Here is a 13,497-nt window from a genome sequence, read left to right on the forward strand (position 1 = left end):
AGTAAGGCAGTGTGCTGGGGAGTGTGTGCCATGTGGAACAGTTCTCTCTTACACTAGATCAAGACAAAGAAGTCATGGAAAGCATCAGCTCTGTTCAGAGCACCACTTAAATAGTAGCGATGGATTCAGTGTAAGCTCTTCTCTGAACACTTGAGCGGAAGAAATCCGGTCATCTTTGGCTGGCTGTGACCTCTGGCTGGAGGTTTTCCTGTGGGCAGGAGAGCAGCAGCACGATTCTTTCTCTGGGATTTCACTGGCATCCAATAGGATACATAGCCTGTCCCTCTGGGGAGGCACTGCTCTGTGTGCTGCAGCCTGCTCTCATGAAACTTTCAACGACCCAAATGCCTGCTTTCTCTTCTCTTCTCTTCTCTTCTCTTCTCTTCTCTTCTCTTCTCTTCTCTTCTCTTCTCTTCTCTTCTCTTCTCTTCTCTTCTCTTCTCTTCTCTTCTCTTCTCTTCTCTTCTCTTCTCTTCTCTTCTCTTCTCTTCTCTTCTCTTCTCTTCTCTTCTCTTCTCTTCTCTTCTCTTCTCTTCTCTTCTCTTCTCTTCTCTTCTCTTCTCTTCTCTTCTCTTTTCTCTCAGACGTGATTGAAATTGGCTGATGGGCTGAGAAGGTGTCAGTGCAGTCAGACAGACAGACGTCCACATGTGCATACGCACATCCGTCAGGCTCCTGCCCGCACAAAGCGATTGCCTAAATCTGATTTCCTTTAAGAAACCAGATTGTGAAAAGGGGAGCGGAGGGAAGTCAGACAAGATAGCCTCCTGTTCAGTTACAGTAGGTGTTTGTCCAGCTGCTTGCAGTGCAGTGCCCAGTCCTGCTACAGGGCGGCTGGGAGACCACTGTTGTTTGCGAGAGGGTGAGATCATAGGGAGTAACGAAGGTACTGTGCTACATCTTATCACTTCTGTTTCTTGAACTGTTTTAGAATCCAGATCACACACACTGCTTCGCTCTAAAGATTTAAAAAAAAAAAAAGTCAAAATATTTTTTACAGAGGAAAACTGAAGAGTTCTTCTGTAGGGAAGAGAACTGAGATGAGCTCTTGGGGAGGGAGACTTAAAAGGGACCTAGCAGAATCTTCAAGACAGAAAACAATGAAGTTGCTCAAGGTGTATTCCTCTTGTCTGACCTCATTTGACTTGGGCACGCTCAAATCAGGATTTCACCAGCAGGTTACTGATTCTAGTAAAATTTTAGACTCTGCAAGATTCACTTTGTGCTGTGTCTGACTTCTTATTTTCCTTAAGATTGGCTTAAGCATGGAGCTGTGGAGGCTTGTATGAACTGTGTGTGGTGTCCTTAATTGTATTCAGGTCTATGACTTTGTGTGTAATGTGGTGTTTTGAGAAACATATAAAGTCTACCATCCTGGGCCAGTTCTTTAGTGATGTTCCGCCACAGCTAAGGCACTGCAGGTTGTCAGGCACACCAGGGCTTTGTGACGTGTCTTGCTTCCAGGGCGATGGCCCACGTTCCTTCTACACAGAAGATCTTGCAAGCCACACGCGTGTAGCGTATTTCACCCATTAACCATGTGTGAGTATTTTACCATATGGGGGCTGCCTGCTTGTTGGGAGTATTATCAGTGTATTGATATTTTATATGGAGTTGTTTATTTGCTCTTTTAGCAATGCAGTAAGCATTTCCTGCAGCTACCAGTGACAGGTGCCGGGGCTTTTGGATGGAGTGAAACTAAGAGTAGAGGCAGTAACAGCTGTAATTGTGGGAGAGAATAGCAATGAAGGTTTGAATAAAGTTAAAAGTATTCTTGTTACCTGAGGTGGTGGGAAAGTAAATCCTGGCTTGCCCCTTTCTTTTGGTCTGCGTCTTTATCACTTGCAGTCAGAGTTGTCTTAGCTGAGTGGTGATCTCCAGCAATGAATCTCTCATAGACAGAATTTGTTTTTGCAATCAAACCATCCTTAAAATGTAGATGCTGATGCAGAAAACAGAATGGCCCCTGGCTCTGTGTTGGTTAGAGAAGTGTGGCTAAAGCTGGGTGTAGTTACTATGGTAAGTGAGGTCATACAGCAGCTGCCGTCAAGGTGGGTGCTTTGTAACACCATGTTAGGAAAGTGTAGGAACACCATTTATCCTGATCAGAGGCACTCCTGTTCCAATTATAGGGAGAAGGGGCTCATGGATGCAGCAGACCACCAGGAGTTATGTGGAAGGTGAGTCCACCCTGTGCGAACACACGCACTTCACAGCACAGGAGTGTGGGTGAGTTCGGTATTTATACAAATGGATGTCCACAAAGCATGCAGTTTTTGAAATAACTCATCCTTTGTCCTGCAGTCTCCTCCGCTCTGCTGTCGCTGTTTGCCTGACAGCCTGGGGGCAGGTAGTGCTTATAGCCTAGAAAGGAGGAAAGCCTGCCCGGTTGGTTCAGTAAGCTTGCTCCTGGCTTCAGGTGTACCAGTGGGACAGTGCATGTATGTGCTTTAGGACGTGGTCTCTGTCACTTTTGAGAGAGGTGTGACTGCTCATCTCAGGCTCTGACCACCCCGTTCACGTCCTCCCTCATTCTATTGGTGTTTCAGCCATCAGCTGCGCGTGGTGAGAACCTGGAAAGTGTAACCGTGGATTTAGCATTATAAAAGAAATACATGACGTGTCCTAGTCTCCCAATTCTTGAAACATGACTTTCGCTTTAGATTTGTGAAATAAGAACATGAGTTTCTTTGTCTGTGGCTTTGCAACTTGGCAGTGGTTTATGCAGCTCGTTGATTGATGTTTCATCTTGCCTGTGATAAAACTTGTCTTTCCGTTTAGCAGAGCTAACACAAGCTAGATTTTTTTTTAGAGCTGCTTGGAAACATATTGTACTTTCCAGTCATTATATTTAATTCTTGAACATATTAAAAACACGTAAGTTTAGTTTTGCACTTCTTACGTTATTCCTCTGAAAGAAAGCAAAGATGATAAGAAAAACAAAATATAAAAAGAGCCATTTGTATTTTTTTATTTCATTTTTATACTCCCTCTGCTGGCTGTTTCAATTACGAGTACCTGTACTCAAACTTGGTTGCTACATCTGCTTTTCCTTTGCTGCTTTACCAAATGAGCAGTAACACGTGTTGATTTGGATCGGTATTCAAAATACAGAACAACCTGTGGTTGTGTAATGAGGACGGGCTATTTGCAGGAATTAAGAACTCGACACCTGTTTCATGGTGCAACACTTTCATTTGTGTTGAATCCTGCACTGATTTGAACTCTAAAAGCAACTGATTTTTGTTCACGCGTGGGCTGCATTTTCAGCAGCGTGTAGATCAGAGGAGTAGCAATTCATGTGTTGTTCTAAAATACTTGGTTGTATGTCCCATTTGCTGTAACAGCTATTGCAAAGTTTAATTACTTTTGCAGCGTTTTCGTGATGCTGAGAAGTGCCTTTTTATCATTGACCCATTTGACTCCCACCTGCATAAGTAGCAATAAGGCTGCACGCCGGGCATTCGGTGCAGACGTAATGGATAATTTTGCGAGGTGCTGGTTTTAGCACCCTGCTGTACAGCAGTATCCATCGAAAATGCCTCCTGCACTCAAAAACTGTAATTCCTGAGAACTTAAGAGACCAGGCGCAAGGATTGCTGCCTCACATTGAAATTAACCCATTGCGTTTCCCGTGTGTGTGTCAGGTACGGTAACGGTTGTTCGTTGTTTCCTGTTAATACTTGTGAAGACCCAGGCTTTGCCGTGCAATGTCCTGACTCGTGCTGGTACCCGGCTCCGTGCTGGCAGAGCTCGGAGAGTGCCACCTACTGACTGACAGCTCCTTCCAGCGCTTTGTTCTGCAGCCTGCAGGCTGTTGCAGCTCAGCCTTGCTTACCTTGTGGGATGTGGCAAGTTGATGTGGTTAGATGTGGCAACTGAGTTAAATCAACCCTCAGCTTTGACCTCTTCCTTTAAATGGCCGTTTTTGTTTCTTTTTTTTTTCCCCTTTCCCCCCCCCCCCTTCTTTTTTGACTCAAGCAGGATTTTTGTTCCCCTTGTTCTGATCCCTTCTTTTTAAAAGCTTGTGAGAAAGTGACATATTTCTGGTTTTCCATCACCACTTCTTGTCAAGCTGTTGTAATTGGTGTGGGAGGAACCAACTTGGTTGATGTTAATAGAAGACTTTGGCTTCTGCAATGCCAGACAATGCCGTGATTGTGTTGAACACATGAAGTAGCTCAAAAGGTACGAATCAGAATCACAGCCATGATTTCATTAACAAAGTAACGTTCCAAAGTTCTCACGATGTGTTTATTTTTGCAAAAGGAACATTCTGAGTAACAAATTCTAAATTGTCATCATAAACTGATGAATTGATCATTGCTTTTAGTACGGACTGAGAATGCTTTTTTCCAACCTAGAAGCGAGCTAATTATGTTCTTAGGGGAAAAAACATCTTGGCAGAAGTATGAATTACTTTTGAAAAGTGTATCATCTACATACTTACAAGGAACTCATTTGGAGTTACTTTTATCATAGAATCATAGAATCACAAGGTTGGAAAGGACCTACAAGATCATCTAGTCCAACCATCCTCCCATCACCACTGCTACCACAAGCTACTAAACCATATCTCGTAGCTGCTCATCCAGACACCTCTTGAACACTGCCAGGGACGGCGACTCCACCACCTCCCTGGGCAGGCCATTCCAGTGCCTGACCACTCTCTGAGAGAAAAAGTTTTTCCTTATGTCTAATCTAAACCTCCTCTGGTACAACTTGTGGCATTTATATGTAATTTATATGTAATTACATTTATATGTATATAAATAATTACATTTATATGTAATCTTCCTAGTGTTTGTCACCTTACAAAACTTGCTGAAGTCCCAGTCCAGAGCATCTTATAGCTGGCAGTAAGGAGAAAAAATATAACTTTTTTTCCTTTACTTTGCTTCTAAATATTCTATTAGAAAACATACTGACAACAAATTTTAATGTAGATGAGTGAGAGTTTTAACAATAAAATGTTGGAGTCTTTTGTCACTTTTAGGCCTTTTTAAAGTAGTCCTGGCTCAAGAATAACAAGATAGAAGGCTTTTGGTTATTACTCACTGTCTTCAGAAGTACTTTTACTTGTTTTAGTGGTTTCTAATTAAAATAGTAGTAAAAAATGTCACCGTAGAGGTAGTGGTTTTAATCTCACCTTGAATGCTGGGACCTAAAGAAGAGACTGTCAGGATCTATGAGACCAGTTAATCCACCTCCCAGCTGGAAACTATGAAGATTTAATGCCTTCATTAGTACTTATTGATCGGATTCCTTGTTTCTGTATTATCAGCAAACTCCTGTGCAGTTGAGCTGTACTTCTCTTAACAAAGTTTATTCAGCTGTTAATAATTCCAGCATTCTTCCTTCCTCTTACCCTTCCACTTGCATTAAAAAAAAAAAAAAATCCCCTGAAGTCATGCCAGAAATAGTTCCTAAAGGAAAGAAAAACTTTTTCATCCTAAGTTCTAATAACTTTGTACAGAAAGCTTGTGTCTCTCATTAGCCCGATTCATCTTGAACTGTACCTCCAAAATAGCAGCCTTGTTTGACTGCTGACAAGCATTGCTATGTCTACCTTAATAATACAGTTTACTTTGCTTCACCCTGCGGGGTAATTTCCTAATTGGTAGGAGAGATGCACCTTCCTTTGCCCGAAGTATCTTAGTAGACTTTCTCCAACACTGGGGTGTTCAGCTGGTTCAGAGAATAGGATGCTTAGTGGGACTGTGGTGGCCAAGTGTGTATCCTGTTTGTTCTTTTGTACTTTGCTTCACGGCCTATTTTTTATTTCCCGATTGTGTTTGTTTCATAATGTCTTATTTACTTAAGGCTGCTGAAGCTGTGACCCTCTGTTCTAATTGTCTTCAAATGTATTCCTGTGTGCCTCTGTATTCCAGCAGCGATTCTTTTTTTCCTAACACATTGCAGATAAATTTATGAGAAATCATTCTTACGCTGTTCTTTATGTTTTTACTTTCGTGCATATATAGATAGTTTGGAAACTTCTCCAGAATGATTTCTTTTAGGGAGCACAGCTCTGTCATCTGCGCTTTCTTTGCATCGTTTTCTTTTCCTTTCAGTTCTATCTGTATTTTCAGCTCCTTGTCCACCCATCAGCTTATTTTAGCCAATGTTTCCTTCTTGATCGCTGAATTGTGTCACTCTTGTTCCTTCCTGCAGCCTGCCTGTGTCTTACCCTGTTGTTTTTACAACGTTCTTGCTTTCCACGACTCCTTGTTTGTTTGAAGGCAGACCACCGCCATTACCCATCTAGTTTGGGTGTAGTTCACTTTGTACTACCTGTTGTCTTTTGTTGTTTTTTTTCCTTCCCCGTAACTCTAAATTTTACACAGCAGTTTTAAAACTCTTCCTATGTCTTCTGTATTTGCAGTGACTCATGGTATTTCCTAATCTGCCACTTTCTGCCCAGCCCTAAGTGTGATGTCAATAGAGTTTTTTCTATTTTTTTTTTTTAAGTGAACATAGAACTGATGAAAGTTGCTGTTTGATGTAACAGGAAGCTGAACTAATCTGTTCTCAAAACAGGCACTGCCTCAGCCAGTGCACTCAGGTTTCATCCTGCCAAGCTCCCGTGTCTTGCACTTGTGAGCAAATCGCTTTTCTCTGCAAGTGCCTGGCTGTTTTTTTCCTTCAGGCATCAGTTTTCACTGGTGAGGACTCCTGGGAGAGCTGTCTTCTCATGACTCTCACCTGAAGCATAGTTCTCTGGCCTTCAGTTCATGGTCATGAATGCAAGAGGGTCTTGGGACTAGAGGTGCCCTTTTAAGAAACGCTTTAAAGAGGCTGGGGAGCATGGGTGACCTGCAGTCTCAGAGAGCAACATGCTCCCTTTACAACTCCTGGCATAGCTCTTGTTGTGGTGAAGAATAGGATGATCTTGTGTGTTGTAGGGACATTCATTGGCTGCTCAGGAATAGGAATGTGCTTGCAGATTGCCTGTTTCTTTCAAACCTTTTTTGGACTTTTGTTGGCTCTGTACGCAGCACTTACACTTTTAAGCAGAGAGAGACTGTGGGCTCCAGCTCTAGCCCTGTCCATTCTGCTTGATTTTTCAGTGTGCTTCCTGGTCCAGCCTTGACCTGTGCCTAAGTGTCTACTTGAGAGCTGGGAGGAAGCAAAGGGTGACTGCTCCCAAAAGGCAGGGGGAATAGCGCTCTTCTCTCCTGGCCTCCTGCATGTAGAAGGATTGGCTATGTGGACACAAGCTGCATTATGCCCCTTTATTGTGTGGTTTCAGAACAGCTCTAGCATGATGCATTTACTTGTACACAGACATTGCCATATGGACCAGCAGGGGAGTCTTTGTACTGCTTGTGGCACTCGGGCAGATCGTGTTTGTATGGACCTTGTTCTTAGGACTTGGTGACAGGATCTACGGTGTCTTGAATGAAAGATGTGCCCAGTACTTTTGGGGACCATTGCTGGACGATGTGGCTTGCTGCCTGACTGCAAGTATTTAGCATGTCTGTGCTTTTTTCAGCTTGCTGTTTTGGAGGGCTTCTTAGAAGTTGTGGAAGTTTGTAAATGAGTGCATATAGGGTAAGGAGAAGATGCAGTTTGTCATTTACCAGGGATGACTGAAGAGCATGTGTTGATAGTGTCTATCTTATGTTGAAGAAGAATGATGGAGGCATATCCATCTATGGCAGTAGCATCAAAGGGGTAGAAACAGAAAGAAGACTGGAATGGTAATAGACGTTTAAGATTTTTATTGCTCAAAGGAATGTGATTACAAAAGAAGAAAATGTTCATCCTTATAGGGAAAGCTATGAGAGGTTTCTTTTTGAGTAGATGAAAAACTAGCTCCGTAAATATCTCTCAGCAAATCGTTGGATTTTGAAGAAGTGTTTTCAAGGATGTTTAAGATTTCACTGAAATATAAGATTCAGGGCTTTTAAAGTATTTTTTTTTTTTATCTTTCCTTTTAATGTCACAAATATTTTCTTTCTGCTTAACTGTTTTTTCCCTTCTTTTCATTAACAATATAAAGGGCATCTGGTGAATCTTACGTATTTGGTGAATGTACTTACAGATAACCTTTTAATTTATTCCTTCACTTTCTGTGCCTTACACTGACTGGCTAAGTGCTGTTTGACAATCTCAAGACACGTCTTTTACCATTATTTTCTTAGGTCACTGAAAGTTTTACTGTTCTGTCTGGTGTTTTACTGTAAGCTTGACTTGTAATTTAATAGCTTATCTACCTTGTTCCTGTGTGAGTCCCACCCCCACTCCCCAACAGTTTATTAAAGCATAAATCTGGCTACATGCAGGAGTGCCTGTCCTTTCTCTATGTCTCTTAGCATGAGTAGTCTCGGGTGGCTCTAGCCATGACTATGCTGTGAGCATAGCTAGCATCACTGTGATGGGATACATTTGCTGATGGTAACCTTGTCTGGGACAAACCTCGATTCTTGTTGACAAGATGATGTTGAAGTTGTTACTTTGATTTGGATGCAAGACTGATGTTTTGTTTGTTTTCGTTCATTGAGCTATGTGTACTTTTTTTTTTATGTTGAACCATTCTTGTAGCACTTTGCAGATTCTTGTTTTAGCAACCTTGCATTTGAATCAAAGCTCCTAGCCATTCTGCAGTGCCAAGACATGCTTCTCCCCTAGCACTTCTGAAATGGGGTTTTTGAATTTCTTGTTTGACAACAGTTCTTCTGGTGCTTATGGATCTGGAAGGAGGAATGGTAAGGAAGCTGAAATCTGCTCTTTCTATATATATCATGATGAAAAAGAGAACATAAGAACAGATGCCCAATTATATTAGGAAATATCATAAAAAAGACTCTTTTTAAAACATGAAGTGGTAAGTGCAAAGTGGCTTATGCTTTGTTTAGATATAGAATCATTAAGGTTGGAAAAGACCTCCAAGATCATCTAGTTCAACTGTCCACCTACCACTAATATTTCCCACTGAACCATGTCCCTTAGTAAGACATCTACATGTTTCTTGAATGCTTCCAGGGACAGTGACTCTGCTGCCTTCCTGAGCAGCCCATTCCAAAGCCTGACCACTCTTTCTGAAAAGAAATTTTTCCTAATACCCATCCTGAACCTCCCCTGATGCAACTAGAGGCCATTCCCTCTAGTCCTATTGCTAGTTATGTGGGAGGAGAGGATGACCCCCAGCTCACCCCAACCTCCTTATATAGAGATGTCCTGTGCTGAACTGCGTATTTCTGAAGAATGCAAATGGCATTACTCAAATACAAGACTGTCCACTAATTGGAGGTATGGCAGTAGTTGGAGATAATCTGAAATAATGACAACATCATGTTACTGATCCAAGGAGAAAGTTGCCATAGCTTCCAGTGACTTCATTTACTGTTGTGTTTATCATTTTCCATAAATGGGTTCCAGACGCGGGGAATCTTGGACTTTTGAATGAAAAACAGAACGATGCATCATTCAGTTCAAGGTCATCAATGAAAGGAGTTTAAATGTGCTTTTATTAAAACCACAAAGTGAGGTATTGATAAGTTTTGCTTAGACCTGCTCTTGCTGCCACATCTCTAAGATAAATTTTCATTAAAACAAGGATCACTCTTTTAATAAATAACGTTGTATTTGCTGAGAAAGAGCAAGAACAATTAAGACAACGGATTTTACCACTGACAATAAGATTTGGGAGGAAAAAAAGATGGAAGAGAAGACAGAGAAGAGAAGGTATTTTTCAAATGCTTCTAGACTGTAATTCATTGTTTTTTAGCCTTTTATCATTTTCTGTCACACAAAGTCTGTATTATAAATGCTAAAATTTGCAGCTGTTTTACTTCACCCTTTGTTATGAATTTATCTGCAGAAGCAACACAACTTCTTTCTTTTTTGTATTTACTCCTATTGTGCTGCAACCAGTGCAGTAGGTTAAGAAGTGAAGTATTACATTGTGCTGAGGGAGGGCTTCTGTTCTGCAAAGGGATATTTTTCGTAGATGTTTCCTAACTCAAACCTGCATCTTTGCTTCAGTTGAGAAATCTTTGTGAAGTTACTTCAGAGCTATTGAACTTCAAAGTGATAGTTATCTCTTTAGGAGGAGGGTCAGTAAAGGGCAAAAGTAAGGAGAAATAGATGAGCATGTTTGAAATCATGGAAGTAATGGTGAAGTAATGTATCTTCAGTCTGTGTGTTAGTTGCTGATCCCTTCCTGCGTTGCTATTCAGAATATGCACTGTCATTTGCATGTGAAAGCGTGGGTAACAGTGGCTTCCTGTCTTTTATTGCTAGACATTACACACGTTCCTTTACTAGTGTTTGTCTTTTGGCTGTGAAGCACTGCATGGGAAATTTTAGTCCTTCAGTCTGATCACAGTAGTATCAGCTGATGCACATCTCAGTGAGCCTTTTGAATTCAGTTTTGGGATTTTTTTTTTTATTATTATTTTTTAGCAGTTAATTTCTATTTGATACTTGTTTGGTAATAATGCTGGACTAAAAACAATTAGCTATGCAATAATGGGTTACTTTGGGAAAACACTGTAATACAGATACTGTCATCTTAGTGCTGTAATGCTTTCTTTTTTTGGAGCAGTGCATAATTTGGGTACCACCCAATCAGTACTGCTCTCCTATTTTATGTCTTCATGTTTTCAGTTATTTTGCATGGCTTATCTGTTGGAACTCTGGGAATGTGCTCATCTCTGCACCTGTGATGGAGCGGTTGAAGGTAAAGGAACTGAAAGACAAAGGCCACTAACTTCTAAAAACCAAGCAGCTCAGTGGATACTAGTTATTCTGATGTCTGGATGTTCCTGGAGCTTTTTCTTCTCTCTTAACTTCCTTCAACCACTTCTTTCAACCTGGCCTTTTTACCTTAAAGGAACATCTGCTAGCTTATAAGGTGGGCAGAGCTTCTATTTTCTTTCAGCAGCCTTGCATTCATGTATCTCTCATCTTCATAGCTGCTAACTCATCAGCTACGTGTATAATTGAGTCAGATTTGATAGGAAGTGATCATGAGGTCAAAATGTATTTGAAGGGCTGGATTTTGCAGTTGAAAAGCCATTAAGAGAATCGCATGTCTTGTTTCTTTTGACCTTCTAAAATGGTGCGTGTGTGTGTTGCATGTTTATTGGTTCTCTCAGTAGTACTGAGGTACTACACCACTAATCATGGCTCTAATTTCTTTGCATTCCCAAAACTATGTTTTATACACTAAGCAAAGATGCATCATTTCATGGGGAGTGGTCAGTGCTGTTCTCGGTAGCTTCTTCCCTCTCCAGTGTAATTTACCAAGGGACTCTGCAATTGAGTCATCGTAATGGGAAGTGCATCTCAACTGATGTAATGCAGTTGTGTTTCCTGGAAACAGAACAAAATTGCAGCTCCGCTTAGTTTAATGCAAGATTTGTCATTGATTTCAGTTGCTGTGGTATTTTCTTCGGTCATTTGATCTTTTTGTTGTAGCTGAGTGTCCATGCCTGGTGATCTGATTTCCTGACATTGGTCTCTCAAAGCAGCGGTGGAAGTTTTAATTCACGAGGAGTATTTAACAAAACAAGAGGGAATTTATTCTGAAATATTTCACAGCCAAATCTGATTTTAATAAAACTTCTAATTTCTTCCTCTGTAGATTATGCTAAGACAGGGAGTCAACTAACTGATGTAGCAGGAGAGACTAAATGCATAACACTGCATGAATTTGATAGATACACTCTTCAAATGGGTTAAATACCTGCTATGTATTACTGCTGTTAGTAGTATCTTTTCTGATGGCAATGTGTTGTTTCCTTTCCTAGGCAAAACTAAAATGTGTTAAGTTGAAACAGTATGACCTTGATCCTGTCTGCTGCAGCACTGTTTAATACAAATCGCTTTACTGTATTGTGTATTAATCTCCACTACCCTACCATCAACATCCACCTTGATGTTGTGGGCCAACATAATAAAAATAGGAGGCGTTACTTTCAGTGCAGCCCTCATACTGCATGCTGTAGGGCAAGGCACCCAGTGGTAAGCATAAATCTTGCTGGAGAAAACTTCTAGAAGTGGCTTAAAAGCAGTAGGATAAAGTGATTAAATGATTTTATTATAAAAACATACTTTGTTTTGTTTAACAGCTTGAAGATATTTGTTCTGTTTACGGTCATTTCATGGCTATTCATTTTTCTAGGCCAAAGATGTTTTTGCAACTCAAATCCCATTAAAACTCTTTAAATGAGTGGGATTCACTGACAAGAATGGAACACTTGCACGCAAATGTGTGTTCATATAAACATTTCAAATAGACATTTTTTTTTTAATGAGGATGATATATCTCTAGCTGCGTTTTGTGAATTAAATGAAGACTGATTAAGTTTTGGATTTGAGGAAAATAAACTTGAAAGGACACTATTGGGTGGTCTGAACTAATGAATAAGCCATGTTAAACCCGTGAAAGCTTTGTTCTTTATCACAGTTTGTTTTTAGAGGCTGGTGCACACTGTTTCTACTTCATAGCAATCTCATCTGAAACTATGGTTGTCCTGTTAGTTGCTTTTTTTTTGTCATTTAAATCATACTAAACAGTTCAGTTTTTTACATAGCCATTTTGAAGAGTCATAAATTGGCACCAGCAAGGGAACAAACTGCCTTTTGTGTTCGTAAAGAAAATGGAAATGAAGAGAAACGGAGGGTGTTAAAAGTGGCAATGTGTTTTTCTAATGCAATTTACACAGCTCTGCTGCTCATCTTTCCTTATGTGCATGTCTGACAGATGGTGGAAAACACCTCTCCTTCACCAAGTCTGCAGTTCCTGTTTACAACAAAGATGTCTTTACAGCAGTTTTTAAGAAAACAAAACATTAAATAGAGGTTGTAAAAAGGGCAGCACACAGAGTATGTAAAAAGGGCTCTTCTGAATCAAAAGTTGTGTTTTGGGATTACAACAAGCTTTTTACTCCTCCAGTGTCTGTGGCAAGTAATAACATTACGTTAAAGACAGTGCTGTTTTTATAGCAGTTGGAATATTAGAACGCACATACAGATCTTTTGTTCAAGTTGTGTAGGCAGGCAGCTCCTCACTTGCCCTTCAGCCAGATGGGCAATGTTCAGAGCTGAAAGTCCATCAGTATAATTTGTTTTATTCTGGGGGGGACATTTGTAGAAGCATGCTTAGTTCATTACGTTGAACTGCATTTTTCTCCTTGGCAAATGAAAAGCAAGCAGATGCTGTATTTCAGGAAATGAATGGCATTCGGCATATTTCTGACTCTTTTACCTTCCAGACCAACATGTAACAACAGTTTGTTCAAGTTTGTATTCAAGCATTTGCTAGATTTATCTTGAATTTAGTTTATTTTCCTGATTAAAGACTTTCCATTCTTTTTCTTGACTGATGGACTTGTGTCAGTCCATAGTATCACTGTAGACTAGTTTACCATTCTTCAGTTTTTCATTTCTTACTCGTGTAATTGTTTTTCAGTGCTCTGGCATCTCCGAGTGGAGCACTGGGCAGATGAAGTAACTGTCTGACTGACTTAAAAATCAAAAGGAGGG

General features: G+C 40.5%; 1 protein-coding gene and 1 long non-coding RNA gene across 9 annotated transcripts in view; one reads left to right on the forward strand and one right to left on the reverse strand.

Annotated features, from left to right (window-relative positions):
• PDE10A (phosphodiesterase 10A) overlaps positions 1 to 13,497 on the forward strand; it is a 348,909-nt gene that overhangs the window by 184,612 nt on the left and 150,800 nt on the right. For 5 of the 8 annotated variants that reach the window (XM_040697568.2, XM_040697564.2, XM_004935551.5 and 2 more), the window contains exon 2: positions 2,133 to 2,180. The exons of the other annotated variants lie outside the window; for them this stretch is intronic. In XM_040697568.2, coding sequence (XP_040553502.1) covers positions 2,133 to 2,180 — 48 coding nt within the window. The remainder of the gene's footprint in view (positions 1 to 2,132; positions 2,181 to 13,497) is intronic. 8 annotated transcript variants of the gene reach the window in all.
• On the reverse strand, positions 89 to 1,427 carry LOC124418345. Its single transcript, XR_006938738.1, has 2 exons — positions 1,136 to 1,427; positions 89 to 958 (listed from the first exon to the last, which is right to left on the reverse strand). It is a non-coding gene; the product is annotated as an uncharacterized LOC124418345 (long non-coding RNA).

Source organism: Gallus gallus, chromosome 3, assembly GCF_016699485.2.
Source record: "Gallus gallus isolate bGalGal1 chromosome 3, bGalGal1.mat.broiler.GRCg7b, whole genome shotgun sequence".
In the NCBI taxonomy this organism is placed as follows: Eukaryota; Metazoa; Chordata; class Aves; order Galliformes; family Phasianidae; genus Gallus; species Gallus gallus.